This window comes from Manacus candei, unplaced genomic scaffold (genome assembly GCF_025592945.1).
Source record: "Manacus candei isolate 608988 ecotype Guabito, Panama unplaced genomic scaffold, ASM2559294v1 h1tg000005l, whole genome shotgun sequence".
In the NCBI taxonomy this organism is placed as follows: domain Eukaryota; kingdom Metazoa; phylum Chordata; class Aves; order Passeriformes; family Pipridae; genus Manacus; species Manacus candei.
In genome coordinates, this window is record NW_026138053.1 from 22,190,707 (window position 1) to 22,206,479 (window position 15,773).

The window sequence follows — 15,773 nt, forward strand, 5'->3', positions numbered from 1 at the left end:
TACTCGAAGGTTCTTAACTGCTTATGTGAACAAAGGTGCTGATTTTCTTTTCAGTAAAAAGTTAAATACATCACAACTTATCACAATCCAGCAACAATGAAGGAATCAATAGACTTCAAGGCTTTCCAATTACAATTCCGACATGATCATAGTCACAATGCCATCCTTGCAGACAGGGGATTTTAGACTCTCTAATGCAAATTTATGTCTCCTAACCATACCCCAGAGGAACACAGAATTATCAGAGATTTACAAGACAGGTATATTATTCCAAACAAGTTAGCTGGATGTGATGTTCCCTCACCAATATGGAATAGGTGCCTGAACTTTTCCTCAAACTGAAGAGTTCTGTTCAAACAGCAGACTAAGAACACAGCAAGAAAAAAAATCCGTCCTGACCATCTGCTGATCGTTAAGCTGAGAACACCTTCCCTAACAAATTACCTGGAGGCAGGAACGGATTATCAGCCTTCAAGGTACTCCAAGCAAGAAACAAAAACTGTTTTCCTAATCATTTCCTAATAAGAATCCTTGCTATACAACTAGAACCTTCTGTGAGAAGAAACCTAGTTGTCCAAGGAGTAAGAGCAAAGCTGTCTGGAGACAGTTTATGGGGCTCACAGCTCACTTGATCAAACCCTCGTGGCCAGAAGCCTTTTTGTTTTAATTGAGTTTTCAAGCACTTTTTAGACTCACTTTTGTCTCCTACAAACAAAAATGTGATGACATGAACCAAATTTGCTCCAGGACTGTTCAAATCCCGTAACACAAGTGTCAGCACCAGATTTGCAACTGATTCTGTACTGGGAGATGCCTAGGCTCCCTCTCTTCATCCAACTGGAATCAATGGTGAGACAAGACAGAACTTCAAGGTTATTTCTCTTTTTAAGCAGCCTATCTGAACAACCTACAGGAACCGTGCTAAAGTAGCACAATTGTGGCTGTTCAGTTTTCAATATTTGCAGTTTGCTGCCTATCAGTTCTCAAACAGTGACTCACCAAGTTCAAAGAAGGCCAAAGTTTAAGAGGCCCAGAACTTACCACACATAAATACAGTCTCCTAATATTTGTGCTCTGGTAAATAACATCTCTTAAGGAAGTTTGAAAACAAAGTAAACAGGAGATGCTGGAACAAAACCTAGCTGAGGTAATCACCATGAAACACACTGTCAGAGGCGTAATCAATGCAAAAATAAGAAGGTTCATTGGGTTTAATTCAACACAACTTCTGACAGACTCAGAAAAAGGATTTCAAGAATAAAGCATCATGATCTTCCAGAGAACAGTGCAAGAGTTCAGCCTGAAATTGGAAAGGCAAGGATACCTCCAGTAAAAACACAGAGAGGGAACAACACACGTAGGTAACTTTGAACCCCGGTGTGCGGGTTCAACCCTCACCTGGGGCCGCTTGTCTGCACCAGGTGACTATTGCGGCTCACGGGGGATCGCCCTCCCGACAGCCACCACCTGCCTCCGCGCTGCCAGCACAGCGGCGCATCCCTGTGTTCCCAAAAACAAACACCTTACCTTCCCGGGCTGCCCGGGGAGGTCGGCGAGTCTCCCTCTCCGGACACGTTCAAAGCCCACCTGGACGCGCCCCTGTGTCACCTGCTCCCGGTGACCCTGCCTGGGTGGGGGTGGGGGCACTGGTTGATCTCCAGAGCTCCCTTCCAACCCTCACAATCCTGTGATCCCCCAGGGCCCCATCCCCGCATCCCTCCCCGGCTGCTGCGGCGGGGGGGCTGAGGGGCCGGCACTCACCAGAGCAGGGCGCAGAGCAGGAGGCAGGAGCCCAGGGCCAGGGGCCGGCGGGGCGGCTCCCTCATGGTCTCCCGGCTCTCCCTGTGCGGGCCGTGCAGCGGCGGCGGCTCATCCTCCCTCAGCCCCGGCGGCTCCGTGAGGGCGGCGCGGGGCTCCGGCCGTTGTCGCGCGCGACCCCTCCCTACGCGCGGCGCGAGCGGCGGCACGCGCTGCCTGCGGGGCAACGGCGGCGCCTGCGCAAAGCCCCTCCCGGCGCGCGAGCCCGGCCGTTACTGCCCCCCTTACACTCCGGCCCCGCCCCTTTTACCCCCTCACACGCTGAGCTGGAAGGATGCGCGTCACCCCCCGCTTCGCGCCCGTCAGCCAATGGCCTGAGCGTCCCGCGCGCTGGCCCCGCCTCCCGAGCCCGCCGATTGGGCTGTGCCCTTGCACCTCCAAGGACCCCCTCCGTGAGGTGCCCGAGTCAGGAGAGCCGTTAAAGGGAAATCGCCATAGTGATAAACGGCGGCTGGCGGCCAAACCGGAGGCCGCGAGGCTCGCTAAAACCGTCACTTCCACCGTTCCAAGGGACGTCTTAAGCAACAGCGCTCCGACACGATAGCTTTAAATTGTTTGTTTAAAATTTTGATCAGGCTTCTCTGGGGGCTGCTGAGCGCTGAGGCCCCTCCAGAGGGGAAGGCGCGCGGGGGCTGCCGGGAGTTGTAGTTCCGGACAGGAGATCGGCTGTACGCGGCCCCGGCCGCCATTTTGAGGGCGCCCTGAGGGGGCCCGTGGTGGGCAGCGGGGTCAGGCTCCACCCCCGTGTGTGTGAGGGGTCATTAAGATGTTCGGTGCATATTTATATCCACTGTGCGAGGGGGAGCCGAGCACAGCCAGAGGCCAGCGCTGCTGGGAGATGCTCAGGGAATACAGGGGAGCCTGAGGGCGATGTGGGACAGAAGGGAGGAGCCTTGCCTGGCACTGGCACGTTTTGGTGAACTGGTAGAAAAACACAACAGTTATTATCAAAAACAACAGGCATTTTGCTGGTAACCAAGCCTAATTCTGGCCATCTGCAGTGTCGCATGAGGTGGGCTTTACACCGAGCCAGGAACACCATCCTTGCGGCTCACACAGAGCTGGGGGTTTGGTTCCCAAGGACAGGAGACGCGGTGGGAGCAGCGAGGCACGACACAGCAGCGACACAGCAGCGACACAGCAGGGACACAGCAGGGACACAGAGCTCTCCCCGCCACAGCAGCGACACAGAGCTCTCCCCGCCCGCGGGGAGCCCGGGAAGGCACAGGTGGATTAGTCACGGGGATGCCACGCTGGAAACGTGCACATGTCAGGACTCTGAACGAGGAAGGACAGCTCTGCCTGCTGGGCACGGGTGACTCACGGCAACCCGGGCGGGATCAGGGCCCTCCCAGGTCACAGAGAGCCCTGTTTTCCCCAGAGCAGCTCCAACCCCATCACCCAGCCCTTAGAGCCTTCCCGGGTGCCTGCAGGGCTCAGCGAGGGGCCGCTGAGCTGCGGGATGTCGTGACTGGACTCAGCCAGCACTGGAAACCTCTGGAGAGTCTTTGTTCTTTTCCTGATTTTTCACCCTGTAACTCTGTGCTTTTGTTAACACCCGGCATCCCTTGCCCTTCCAAGAGCTCCACGTGCCACAGACAGCAGACAGGCCTGCATTGCAATGCATGGAGGAGAAGGGATGAGGGAGAAGCTCCAGCTTTGTGCCCCATCCCTGCACAGGCTGGGGTTTTAATCCCCCTCCCAGCAAACCACAGACCATCCTGTGACAGAGACAGCCTGCCCTGCAGTGCCTGAGGAGGGGGCTGTCGCAGGAGGATCCTTGCTGCATCCCTGATATGTCTGTTTGTAAAATGGGGGGATAACAGCACAGCTGTGAGCCAGGGTGCAAAGCAGTGCCCTCTGCCCCACACCTTGCAGCTTAACCAGAACTACAGAATCATTGGGGTTGGAAAAGAGCTCTGGAGAGCATCCAATCCAACCCCCTTGCCAAGGCAGGGTCACCTGGAGCAGATGACACAGGGACACATCCAGGTGGGTTTGGAATGTCTCCAGAGAGGGAGACTCCACAACCTCCCTGGCAGCCTGTTCCAGTGCTCTGCCACCCTCCATGGAAAGAAGGTCTTCCTCATGTTGAGGTGGAACTTCTTGTGGTTTAGTTTATGGCGGTTGCTTTTTGTACTGTCACTGGACACCACTGAAAAGTCCAGCACCAACCTCTTGACACCAGCCTTGGAGATATGTACATGCACTAATGAGAAACCTGGCTCTGAGCTGCTGGGAAGGGCTGGGACTCCACGGGGAATTCCTCTGCGAGTCACTGGTAAGTTTCAAAGAAACCCATGGGATTTAACACCAGCATCTCACAGAGGAAAACAGGCTCACTGAGCCACAGTAGGGGTTATTCCAAGATGAAGGCAGCCAGGAGGGTGGCTCTGGCAGTGCCTGCTCCATGTCCCCAGAGCGAGTGCCCGCTGGCAGCTCTCCCAGTGGGTCAGTGGGGAGCCTGGCTCCTCCACTACCTGGCTGGGTCCTGTTGCTCCAGGAGCAGGCCCAGACAGTTACAGGAGTGAGGTAAGTCCTGAAAAATGCTGAGAACCCACTTCACGTCACCAGCAAGGCATGAGACAGCACCTTTACCATGAGGGTTTTTCCAGCCTTTTGTGGTGCCAGAGCTAAGACATGGCATGGCGTGGATCTGAGGCTGTGTGTGGGGTCTCTGGGGGAGGGTTATGAGCAGAGGTACGCTGGGGAAGGCCCAGCTGTTCCCCCAGGGACCCAGAGCAGGGCCATGAAAATCCTCTGTGCCCAGGGACACGCCTACATGCCGGCCACAGGGAGCTGCCTCAGCAGTGGGAAATTCCCCAAGCTGTGGGAGCAGCAGTGCATGTCCCACCTGCAGCTGCTGTAACCACACCAGGGAGTGCCACAGCTCTCCCTGTGGGGCCGGAGGGGGCAAGGTGATTTGAGCTCCAGCTGCAGGTGCCTCCCTCTGCCTCCTGCCTGGACATGACCCCAGGGACCTGTGTAGAACTTGTCTCGGTTGTGGATGCTGCCAGAGTTATGGCACCTTCCCTTGTGAGGGAGAGCAGTGTCAGCATAGGGAGGTGCCAGGTGAGGGGCACACCTGTCCTGCCTCCAGCTGGAGGACTCGCCCGTGGGCACCTCACCCAGCAGGCACAGAGCATTTCCCCATCCTACAAACTGTGTGTGTTGGGGATGGCCAGGACCAGAGCAGTAGAGAAATCTGTCCATGAAGCACTGGAAATTCAAACAACTGCTTAGCTGTCTGCTGGGAGGGATGGTAAGCATTTATTAACCCACTGCCAAGACCTTCCAGCCAGAGCACTTCCGTCAGCACTGCCATGGCGTGCGGCTGGGACCGTGTCCATTGTCAGCCTCTGCTGTGCTCTCGGGACTGTAATTCCTCCAGCCTCATCTCCAGGAGCTTGTCCCCAAGAGCAGAGGAGAAGGCTGTGAAGCCACACTTGCTCAGCCCATGTGGCTGCTCTCCCTGGCACAGCTCCCGCACGCTACGATCCCGTTACCAGCGGGAGATTGATCACACACAGCTCAGAGCAAAGGCAGCTGAAGAGCTGTCACAGAGCACAGACCATTTCAGGGGAACCACGGCAGTGACTGGTCAGGATCCTGGAGGAAAAACCCCCTCAAGTCAGTCCCCACCAGGCATGAACCAAAAGAGCCTGGGTCAGCCAGAAGGGGTTTCAGTGCATCACCTGTGACACACCCACATACCAGTGCTTGCTGAGCTTGTTTCTCAGCCGCTGATAAGATGAGCAGTATAATGGTAAAAACAATTGCAGATCACCCAATCTCCCAATTAGAGCCCATAATTAACCCAAAACCCAATGGACTGTGGGGTTACCCGGGAGCAAGTATTTGGACGGGATTCTCAAAGTTGCTGCATATTTGCAGCAAGGTTTTTTGGCTTGCTCTTGGCCAAATTCCTCACGGAAAACCCCAGGGTGAGGCGAGCTGGTGGAATTCCCACAAACAGTTGGCCCTTCTAGGGCTGAATTTGAGCCACCACTCACCCTGCATCCACTGGGTGGGGAACACCCCTCTGCTGACGGGGAATAAAAGCCGGGTTGTGGTGCTTGGCACCCTGGGTAGGGAGAGCTGGAGGTGGCCACCCAAGGGGCACCTTCTGAGCGGGAGGAGAGAGAAGGTGCTGCAGTTTTACCTGTGCAGTGATGGGGCAGTGCTTGTCCACTGCACTCAAACAGGCCCTGTGTGTCCTGCTGGCTGTGGAGTATCTCCTAGAGATTTGGGAACTGAGGCCGTGGAGCAGTGTTTGACTTCTGGAGAGATACTTGATGCTGGGGTACACACTGGGCTTCTCCTTCTAGCACTTTCCAGCACTTGTTTGCTGCAGTGGCTAAGACTTCTCTCCCATTCATCCCTATCTGCTCTTTACAAAGGCTTCTTGTTTTACCAAGTGTTGGGTTTTTGTTTAGTTTTTTTTTTCCACATGTGATTTAATTCACACAAACTCCTTCCTATTCTGACTATTGATCTTGGCTCCTTACTGGTTAAAACAAAGTAAATCTTTCATAAGCAGGTTCTGACAACGCAACTTTTGTTCCTTCCAGACACAATTTCCTGTTTAATTTCCTGACTGTTTCTTACTTGGTAAAGGAAAAGTTGTAAATTGCAAGATTGCTTCAGAGACCTTCCTCTGACTTTAGGTGAACCGTTAACCACTTGCAGGAGAGAATCCAGCAAACCAGCATAAAACTTTAAAAAATCCTCGATTTCTTTTATTTCTTCTGTGATTCTCACTGAAAGGAAACAAGCTGGGGGGGGGGGCGGCAGAGGCGGGGAAAGAAGTTGGAATAATTTTCCTTGGAAAATCAAACAGGAGCAACTCTGCCTCCAGCTGAGTTGATAATTGCTCTTTCGTCACTCAGCAAACTGTCTCTGATACATGGGCTGTGCCTCTGCGGTCCCAAACGTGGGTCCCGGACATCCCCCTGCATGGACGCTGATTCTCGCTCCCACTCCTTTAAAATCCCGAGGGACGCCATGCCGGGCTGTGACCGCGGTCACAGTGACCAGCTGATCCAGCTGCAGATTCCCGGATCACCGAAGTCCTGGCTGTGCACGGAGCCTCGTTAGGGTTAATTAACGTGGGCTGGCGCCGAGGAGCGTCTGGCAGGGAGGGACAGCGGGACACGGTGACATCCAGCAGGGGCCGTGTGACCTGGTGCAGGAGAGCGACTGCTCAGATCTCCTGCCAGCCCCAATCCTGCCTGGAAGAGCCTTGAAATCTGGCACAGGTGGCACAGTGCCACAGCTCCAAAAAGCACGGATGGAGCCACAGCCAGGACCACCTAGGACAGCCCCTGGCGTGGCTCGTGGAGGGCAAAGCCAGGTCCAGGTCTCCTCCACCTGGCTCAAACACTGAAAGTCCAAACTTTAAGTAAGATGAAGAAAATGAATTGAGATGGGAATGCCACTTTTGAAAACATTTGTATTTGATTTGCTCATTTCATGTGGCTTCATTCAAATTTCGACTTTGCCTAGAAACAGGAGATTAAGTGATTGCTCCAGCAGGGATGCCCAGGCAGGGTACAGCGGGAAGCCTCAGCATCTCCCGGCCCTGTTTCAGAACCACGAAGCCTCTGCATGGCAGAAAACACCATTTCCTACAGCCAGTGCTTGGGAATGGATAGAAAATGGCTTCAAGAAGGGACCCACCTTCTCCTAGCCCGGCTGGCAGGTGTTCTGGGTACAATCTTCAGCAGCATCTCGGCTCAGTGCTGTGACACCAGTGCAGAGGCCACTGCCTGCTGGAGAAGACAAACGTGGTCAGCAGCTGAGGAGCTTCTCTCGCCATCTGACAGGGCTGGCGGAACAGGGAAAGTCCAAACGCTCCCGGCAGCGTCAAAATTAACTCTTGATCACATGATGGAAATGTGGTGTGGGACAAGGGGCTTCCAGTGGGGTGAACAGAGGTGGTGGGTGCCTTGGTCCCCCCAGGTTCTTCCCGACAGCTGCTGTCTGAGCCCCCCTGGGAAAAGAAAAAGCAAATTTCACTGCAGAAACTGAGAAACGGTAAAACTTCATGATGGAGGTGTAAAGCTTTTTTTGGCTCTCGTTTCTGGGAGGACAGCGTGGGCTGAAGCTTCCCCTGCCCTCTTCACCCTCTCACCCGAGGGCTGGGAAAGCACCCGGTGCAACCTAGTGCTGGGTTCTCTCCATGGCCACATGCAAACCAAGGCCAAAGCAGGTGATCCCACAGGTCAGCAGTGCCAGGAATGTGCTGGGAGAGTAGCACAGCCTCTGCAGGAGCAGGAGCACCTCCACTAGATCCAAGTGGTGGGGATGAGAGATGAGAAGGCCAGCCAGGCATACACAGGGAATGCCACAGGCTCAGCTGTTTCCCTTCCCCTTTCTCCCAACTACTACAATAAACTGAATTCCCACCTGGCTCCATCCCCTCCCTGGCAGATATTTAAAAACAGGGAGACGAGTGCGAGGGTGGCTGGTAGCAGGAATGTCACTCCTCAGGGACCCCTGTGTTCCCAAGGGAACATGCACGTCTTGCAGGGCTGGGCCCAGGGACCCTCCTTCCCTGTGTTCCAGAGTAGGACAAGCTCATGTTGCAGGAAGAAGTGCTCAGCCCCAACATCACACTGCTCTTCCCAAGCACATGGGCTCCTGCTTGGAGGCTCATGGGGAGAGGGCAGGAAGGGCTCCTGGGGTGAATACCTCCTGTGAAATCACAGTGTTTCCAGGCTTAGGGTTAGGGTTTGAACAAAGGTTTCTCTACCAGGCAAATGGGAAGGTGAGCACAGAGAGGAGGATCCTCTCGCAGTGCACCAGCTAAAGCCGTGAGTTACAACCTCTTTTTGACCTGTGCACACCAAATTTTCCCCCAGCTACACTTCCTATAAAAGTGTTTCATCCCCCATCCCCCTCCTCATTTACAGAACAAAAATATTCCCTGGGCAGACAATAAAATCCCTGTTAAGAAATTCCAGGTCCCTTCACACCTCTTGCTCTGTGTCCCAGAGCTGCAAGGAGAAGGAAGTGGCTGCCATATGAAGTTCACACTGATGGAGAGATGGGGGACCTGGTGTGTGGCTCCAGACAGAACCACCCTGGTCACCAGCTCTCCCCAGTGGTACATTGCTTTTGCCCTCCAGCAAGTTGGATTTTTCAGTGTTTTGCCACTGTAAGACTCCTCACTCCTGAATCTTGGAAATTTTCACCTTTCAGCTTCCATGCCAACCCATGCTCAGATTCCACAGGCAGTGGTTTCGTTTGGTTTTCTCCCTGTGTCTTTGCCTTAGGGACATGCCACATACAGCTGAGGGTTGAGCTGAGCTTATCTGGGCAGCTGAAGGTTGGACTTGGCCCACCTTGGAGCACCCTGCAGCTGGCAGAGCACACTGCTGACATCCACTTTCCTAGGGTTGGGAAACTTTTTTTTTAAGCAGATTAGAAAACAAAAGCATCTTTACTACGTGATACCTTGGCCTTCATGGAGTTCCCCTACAGAACAGGCCCCTGCTGCCCCCTGCCCTGGAGCTGGGCAGGGCCATGGCTAGGCTGGCTTGTCCCTCTCCCCAGAGTGGGCAGTGAGGAGGGTGTTTTGCCATGAGGCTTCCCTGATCCATGCACACCGTCCAGAAATGCCAGGACTGAGGGAGCTCAGTTTCACAGCTGCCCCACGTGCTGTGACTTCCAGAGGTCACGCCCCTGCAAGCGTGTGCCTTTCCACATTGCACCTCTCCTAGTCCAGGTGCTCAGCCGAGTTCCACAGTCACATCCTTCTCCCTCTGCTCAGTGAATCCTAAACCTTGCCCTGGCAGATGCCAGTCCAGCCTGGGCTCCTCAGACCCCATCCCAGTTTCCTGGACTGCTCTGCCCAGCCTTGAGCAGCATTACTGGGTTTCTCCAGCAGCCTTTGCACCTCCTCATCTCAGCTCGTTGTCTGGGACGGTACAAGTTTCCCCCTTCTCTGGCTGCTCCTTCCCACTGTCTCCCTTCCTATTCTCCCTATTCTCCCTCGTAAGCTCTTAAGTCTTGCCCACCCTGTCCCCTGTGTCCCTCAGATGCTGCCACAAGGGAAAATGGCAACTCACCAGCATTTAGGTCCTCTCTGTCCTGAGTAGGGGCCATCCACCTGGGGATGCATCTATGGGGTCTGCAGCAAATTTCCAGCTTGCATCCTGGGGCAGGATCCTCTCCATAGGGCAGGTTGTGCCCTGGGACAGGGAGCTTGGATACTGATACCAGTGACATTCCTACCAGGAGCTTCTAGTGTTCCCATAATGTCCAGCCTTGAGATAAAAGACCCGTGTGGATCATGGCTGCACCACCAGCACTGCAGCACGTGGACAGACAGTGGGGCCTCCACTGAGCCTGTAGGGGACTCACCTGAGCTTGCAAGAAGGTTTCCTGGGCGGTGGAAGATGCTGTGGAGGACAGGAGGGCTCAGGGGGCTGGGTGGTGAGGCTGTGAGCAGGAGCTGTGCCGGAGGGGCCCAGGAGCATCCCTCGGTGTCACGGGCTGCCCACAGCAAGGACATCGCTGCACAGGGGATGCACCTCCTGGCTCACACACTGCTGGTGGCCCAGGATTCCCTGGGACCAGAACACAGACCTGATCCAGGGAATCTGACCTGCACACAAGGAAAGAAGAGGCCTGGGAGAGCTGGAGCAGCACTGGACTGCCTGTGTCCAGGCACACCCCTGCAGGGTACCCCGGGGCAACCAGCCCCGTCTGCGCCAGTATCCCACCATGGAGCTCAGCTCAGCTGCAAGGCACTGGGCTGGTGTCGTCCCACTTTGTGCTGGGGACTGAATCCAAAAAATCCTTAAATAGGTGATTGCAGGAGAGCAGACACAGCCTGTATCATGGAGCCATTTAAGGCAGGAGACTGTCTCTGGACATGGAAAAACTCAGCAGCTGGAATTGTGCCAACCTCCCCCCTGAAAAACATTCCTGCGGAGGGAGGGTTCAGCTCCAGGGTCAGAGGGGGAGGCTGGGGGATCTCTTGGCAGAGAAACAAAGCCAGAGCCATAACTGTGCTATGTCACCCCTGTGGAGCGACAGGGGAGGGATGCAGGGGAAGAGCCCTACCCGAGGGACAGGATGAGGTGCAGGATCCATGTGCATCCTCACAGTCCCAGGCAAGCTCAAACCTGTAGCAGACTGTGCTGTTTAGTTATTTTGAAGCCTATTTCTGTGGCACAAGTGATGGTCCCACCCCACAGAGAATCAGACACACCTGGAGGCAGCCCCAAGCTGGCAGTGGGGGTGCAGTGCCCAGGATACTTTGATATTCGAATATCTCCAGTGGAGGTCTAGATCAGCCCCAGCTATTTCAGTCCCAGCCTGTCACCTTTTCCAGCCTTCCTTCCAAAAAGCTTTAGCAGTGTATTCAAACATTCAGAGCCCAGCAGACACTAAACAAATCCCCAGTGGGGTCCTTTTGCAAAGGGCAGGGGACAGCCAAGCCAACGGGTCCTCAGCATACCCAAAGCTTGTAGTGCCATGGCATCCAGCTCCTCATTCCTGCATTTCAGCAGAGGGGCTCAAAGCACTCACCATCTTACAGCCTCTCCAGAGGCCAGTGGCACTTGAGAACACATAATCATGAGGTGAGGGAGGTGTTTTGGCATGGAACCCAGAGGGGGAATTAAGACGCTCACAAACAGCTTTTGCATCCTTGACCTTAGCTACTACTTGTCCCTGCCAAGAGAGCTCCACTGGCCACATAGCCCCAGGAGGGCTGAGAGATGACCTGAGCAATGACTCCACAGCACATGTTCCCCTCTGTCCAGCAGGGACTGACAGTGACGTGGCAGGTCCCGTGGTGGGTCCTGCCTGTTTTGCAGGCAGAGGAGTCATTCATCTGCAGGCAAAGTCTGGGCCACCTGGGCAGGGCTCAGCTGCCCTTTGGACTGTGGGCGGTGCAGTCACACGTGGCTGAGCACACACTGTCCCTCCCAGGGGACACAGGGCCGGCACAGCAGTGGCAGCTGCTCCTCCTCAGAGCACATTTGGGTCCCCCAGGCACCAAATGGGCTCTGGGCCCTGTGGGTCTTGGCACTGGGTCGGCACTGCCAAGGGTGCAGAGCCAGTGCCAGGGTGACCCCCTTATCCAGTGGCTGAGCATCCCATGGGGAACTACAGCTGCTGCTGTGGCAGCTCCTGGAGGGTTTTGCTTTGCTGCCACCATGGCTGGCATCGCCCAGCATGGCTCAGGGGTGCTGCCAGTCACCAACCAGAGCAGGTTCCCACCCCTCCCTGATTCCAAGGGGGACTTTGGTGGCCCACAGCAGAGACTTCAAGGGACACAAGGAGTACCCCTCACCTATATTCTTTCTCCCCCTTCCACTGGGGCTTCCAGATGGACCTGACCACATGGAAGCAGCCTTGTGCCCCAGCCCAGCCTGCTCTTCCTGGTCCCCAAAGCATCACAGATATGCAGAAGACCCCAGGGCCAAATCACACCAAACCTGTCACCACTCCCAGCGAGAGCACAGCACTGCCAGTGCCCATGGGTGTCCCTCCTTCGTAGTGGCTGTGGCACTTCCCAGGGGACCAGGAGTGGCATACTGCCCTCCCACATTTCCTCATGTGTCCTAGCTTTACTCCATGACTTTAGGAGAAGGACATTTTGTTAAAATCTCAAGTTCCCAGGCCCTGGGCATCAAGGCAATGCCAGCAATCACAGGAGCTGGCAGAACTCCCTGTCCCTGTGGGCACCCACTTGTGCATATGGAGGCACGCACAGCTCTGTGCAAAGGATGGGGCTAAGGGCTTTTAGGTAGGGCAGCTAAAACTTAGTCCAGCTCCATCCTGTCCTGGAAGCTGCTGGCATCACCCTCAGCATGGAGTACCTGCACAGGGTGAGCAGCTGCTCCTACCCTGTGGAGGAAGTACAGGGATATGGGGCTGGGAGGTGGCACGTTTTAGATGTCACTGTGCTGTGGCTCAGTCTGAGGCCCTCCCGAAAGGCACACCAGGAGTGTGAGGGTTACCTGCTGCTCTGCACGTATCTGGATGAGGTGGGATCCTGTTTGGAGAATCCCCTGTGGCAGGCACTGGGGTGAAAACAACCTTTAGCTCTTTCGCCTGCTCCCACCGTGACAGGACAGCCACAAACGCCCCTTCCCGAAGCACAAACAGGGCAGTGTTTGGGGCTGCTTTACCCTGGGCTGAGGCCTCTCAGTTGAGGCCAAAGTAAGCAGCTCTTCGGCAGCAAGCACCTCTCCGGGGCTGGGAAGGTTCTGACCTGAGCACAAACAAACACAGAGTTAGGGAAAACACTTCTGGCCTCTGTGAAACCTCCCTGCATCCCTTATCATGCCCCTGTCCCCTTGCTACACACTAGCTCAGCCCCTTTGGCTCGGGAATGGGCAGTGCAGGAGATGGATGTCCTTGCAGAGCTGCATCTCTCCAGCCCTGCTCAGCCACGACTTCTCCCTTCCCACGTCCTGCTCCACTCTCGAGGGTGCCGGCAGGCTCCGGGAGCAGGACAAGACTGAGCTGTGAGCAGGCGGGAGCTTCAGGGAAGGGCACCGTGTGCTCATACCATCACACCCAGACTCCCGACCTGGCTGCCGTGGAGTCTGGTTGGGCCAGAAAAGCAGGTGCCTCGCTGGGCTGGAACGGGGAGCGGGGCTTGCAGCACAGGCTGGGGTCACGTATCCAGCAGCAAGGCTGGACAGGCAGGGGGATGTCCAAGCACACAGAGGACCCGGCCAAATCCCACCGACCGGCTGAGCCCTTCTCCGTGGCCGCTTAAGAATAGCACGTTGGGGCTGCAGGAGAGCCCTTTGCCATGGTGTGGGACCACGGCAGGAGCATCCCTCCTTCCCGCCGGACCGTTTTTTGGGGGAAAGGGGGGGGGGGGGGGCAGGCAGGAGCGAGGCAGCGCCCAGCACCGCCCGGCAGCAGCCTGCGTGTGGGACACGGGCCGCGGCACTCGGGATGGGCAGCTCCCAGCACGGAGCTGGGGTGACCCGTGATCCCACCCGCAGCCGGCTGCGGGGAGCAGCAGCTCGCTGGGCGCGGGGAGCGCAGCCCGGGGCGGGGGTTCCCGGCGGGGTGTGACGGTGCCCGGCGCGGTGTGACAGTGCCCGGCGCTGCCGGACCCCGGGCCCGCCCGGCCCGTCCCACGTCCCGCGGCTCCGGCCGGCAGGGGGCGGCCCCGCGCGCCCGGCGGCCCCTGCGCGGCGCCGGCAGCGGCGGGGGCGGCGCGGCCCGAGCGGGGCCCGAGCGGGGCCGTGTGTGCGGGGCCCCCCGCCCGTCCCGGGGCCATGGAGCCGGTCCCCGCGCGGCGGTGGCAGAAGGTGTTGTACGAGCGACAGCCCTTCCCCGATAACTACGTGGACCAGCGGTTCCTGGAGGAGCTGCGGAAGAACGTGCACGCCCGGCAGTACCGCTACTGGGCCGTCGTCTTCCAGTCGGGAGCGGTGGTGCAGCAGCTGTGCAGCGTCTGCGTCTTCGTGCTCACCTGGTGGTACATGGACGCCGGGATGCTGAGCCCGCAGGGGCTCTTTGGGGCGGCCCTGGTGTCCTCGCTGCTCGGCTACGTCCTGTTCGACGCCGTGGACGGCGGGGCTGGGCGGTGGGAGAGCGGGCGGACGCGCTGGGCTGACCTCAAGAGCACGCTGGTGTTCGCTGCCTTCACCTATGGCTTCTCGCCCGTGCTGAAGACACTGACCGAGTCCATCAGCACGGACACCATCTACGCCATGTCGGCCCTCATGCTCCTGGGCCACCTCATCTTCTTCGACTATGGCGCCAACGCTGCCATCGTGTCCAGCACGCTGTCCCTCAACATGGCCATCTTCGCCTCGGTGTGCCTGGCCTCGCGCCTTCCCCGCGCCCTCCACGCCTTCGTCATGGTCACCTTTGCCATGCAGATCTTTGCCCTCTGGCCCATGCTGCAGAAGAAGCTGAAGGCCCGGACACCCCAGTGCTACGTGGGGGTGACGGTGCTGTTCGCGCTGGCGGCGCTGGCAGGACTGGCCACCATCTCCAGCGTGGGTGCCGTGCTCTTTGCCTCACTGCTGCTCACCATCTCCTGCCTCTGCCCCTATTGCCTCATCCGCCTCCAGCTGCTCAAGGACAACATCCACGGGCCGTGGGATGAGGCTGAAATCAAGGAGGACCTCTCCAGGTTCCTCATGTAGGCCTGGCCTGGAGGGACCCTCTGCTGTGAGCAGTACAAAGGTCCTTGCTGGGGGACAGCCATGGGCAGAAGAACATCTGACCCAATAAAGCCTCTCACACAGCAGCAAGGACCATGTTTATGTTCCCTTCAGCATCTGTTTCCAAACCTGACTTGCTTGGGTTTGGTGAGGAAAGGAGCTGAGCCCCGCAGAGCAGCTGGTCCCTGCAGCAGTTTGGGGTGCAGACGAGCAGGGTGGTGTCTGCTCTGGTCATGCAGACCCATACCTGAATTTGGGGGGGGGGGGGGGGCGGGAACAGAGGGATGTGCATCCCCTGAGCAGAAACACCACTTGGAAATGCACATCTGGCCCAGATGGGCCCCACGGGCCCTCAGTGTGTGCACTGCAGACTGACAGCACTTCCCCAGGGGGCTGGAGGGGAAGGGGCTGGTGAGAGTCACTGCGGGCAGGGTGGAGGTGCGGGGTGGTGGGTGCTGAGGGACCTGCAGGACTGAGCACAAGGGCACCTGGGATGGGTGTGGTGCACAGCCCTGCTCACCTGCACCCCGACAGTCACTGCTGCCAGAATAGCCTCATGACACTGCCAGATACCACACTATCCTAAATCCTCTGGGAGAGAAGGGGATGAGAGGGCATGATGCCTTCCTCTCCTCTTTTTTCAGAGGCTAATGAGGCCTCGCTGCAGGGCCAAACCCTGATCCAGAGGGATGCAGCTCAGCACAGCCCCTCATGGGTGCAACCCCAGCTGGTGAGATGCTCACGCTGCTGGGACAGCGGGGGAGGTCTATCAAGATCTCATCTGGCACCGTCTGTCAG

The 15,773-nt window shown here is 57.0% G+C and overlaps 2 protein-coding genes and 1 long non-coding RNA gene across 5 annotated transcripts in view; 1 reads left to right on the plus strand and 2 right to left on the minus strand.

The window, feature by feature from the left end:
* The window catches only part of SUCO (SUN domain containing ossification factor), a 38,094-nt gene extending 36,066 nt beyond the window's left edge, over window positions 1-2,028 (minus strand). Inside the window, exon 1 of one of the 2 annotated variants that reach the window (XM_051805786.1) lies at window positions 1,762-2,028. In XM_051805786.1, coding sequence (XP_051661746.1) covers window positions 1,762-1,826 — 65 coding nt within the window. In that variant the 5' untranslated portion in view covers window positions 1,827-2,028. The remainder of the gene's footprint in view (window positions 1-1,761) is intronic. The other variant, XM_051805777.1, reaches the window with a different exon arrangement.
* A 2,474-nt stretch (window positions 2,029-4,502) lies between these two features.
* Window positions 4,503-13,933, minus strand: LOC127479912 (uncharacterized). Of its 2 annotated transcripts, XR_007907718.1 has the most exons (5): window positions 13,148-13,933; window positions 12,798-13,051; window positions 10,186-10,429; window positions 9,891-10,088; window positions 4,503-7,810 (listed from the first exon to the last, which is right to left on the minus strand). It is a non-coding gene; the product is annotated as an uncharacterized LOC127479912 (long non-coding RNA). The 2 variants fall into 2 exon arrangements; XR_007907719.1 differs by lacking the exon at window positions 9,891-10,088 and having other exon boundaries at window positions 12,798-13,933.
* A 72-nt stretch (window positions 13,934-14,005) lies between these two features.
* PIGC (phosphatidylinositol glycan anchor biosynthesis class C) lies at window positions 14,006-15,073 on the plus strand. The gene has a single exon (XM_051807337.1). It carries the CDS (start codon window positions 14,079-14,081, stop codon window positions 14,955-14,957), a length of 879 nt encoding a protein of 292 aa, XP_051663297.1. The 5' UTR covers window positions 14,006-14,078; the 3' UTR covers window positions 14,958-15,073.
* The last annotated feature ends 700 nt before the right edge of the window (window positions 15,074-15,773 follow it).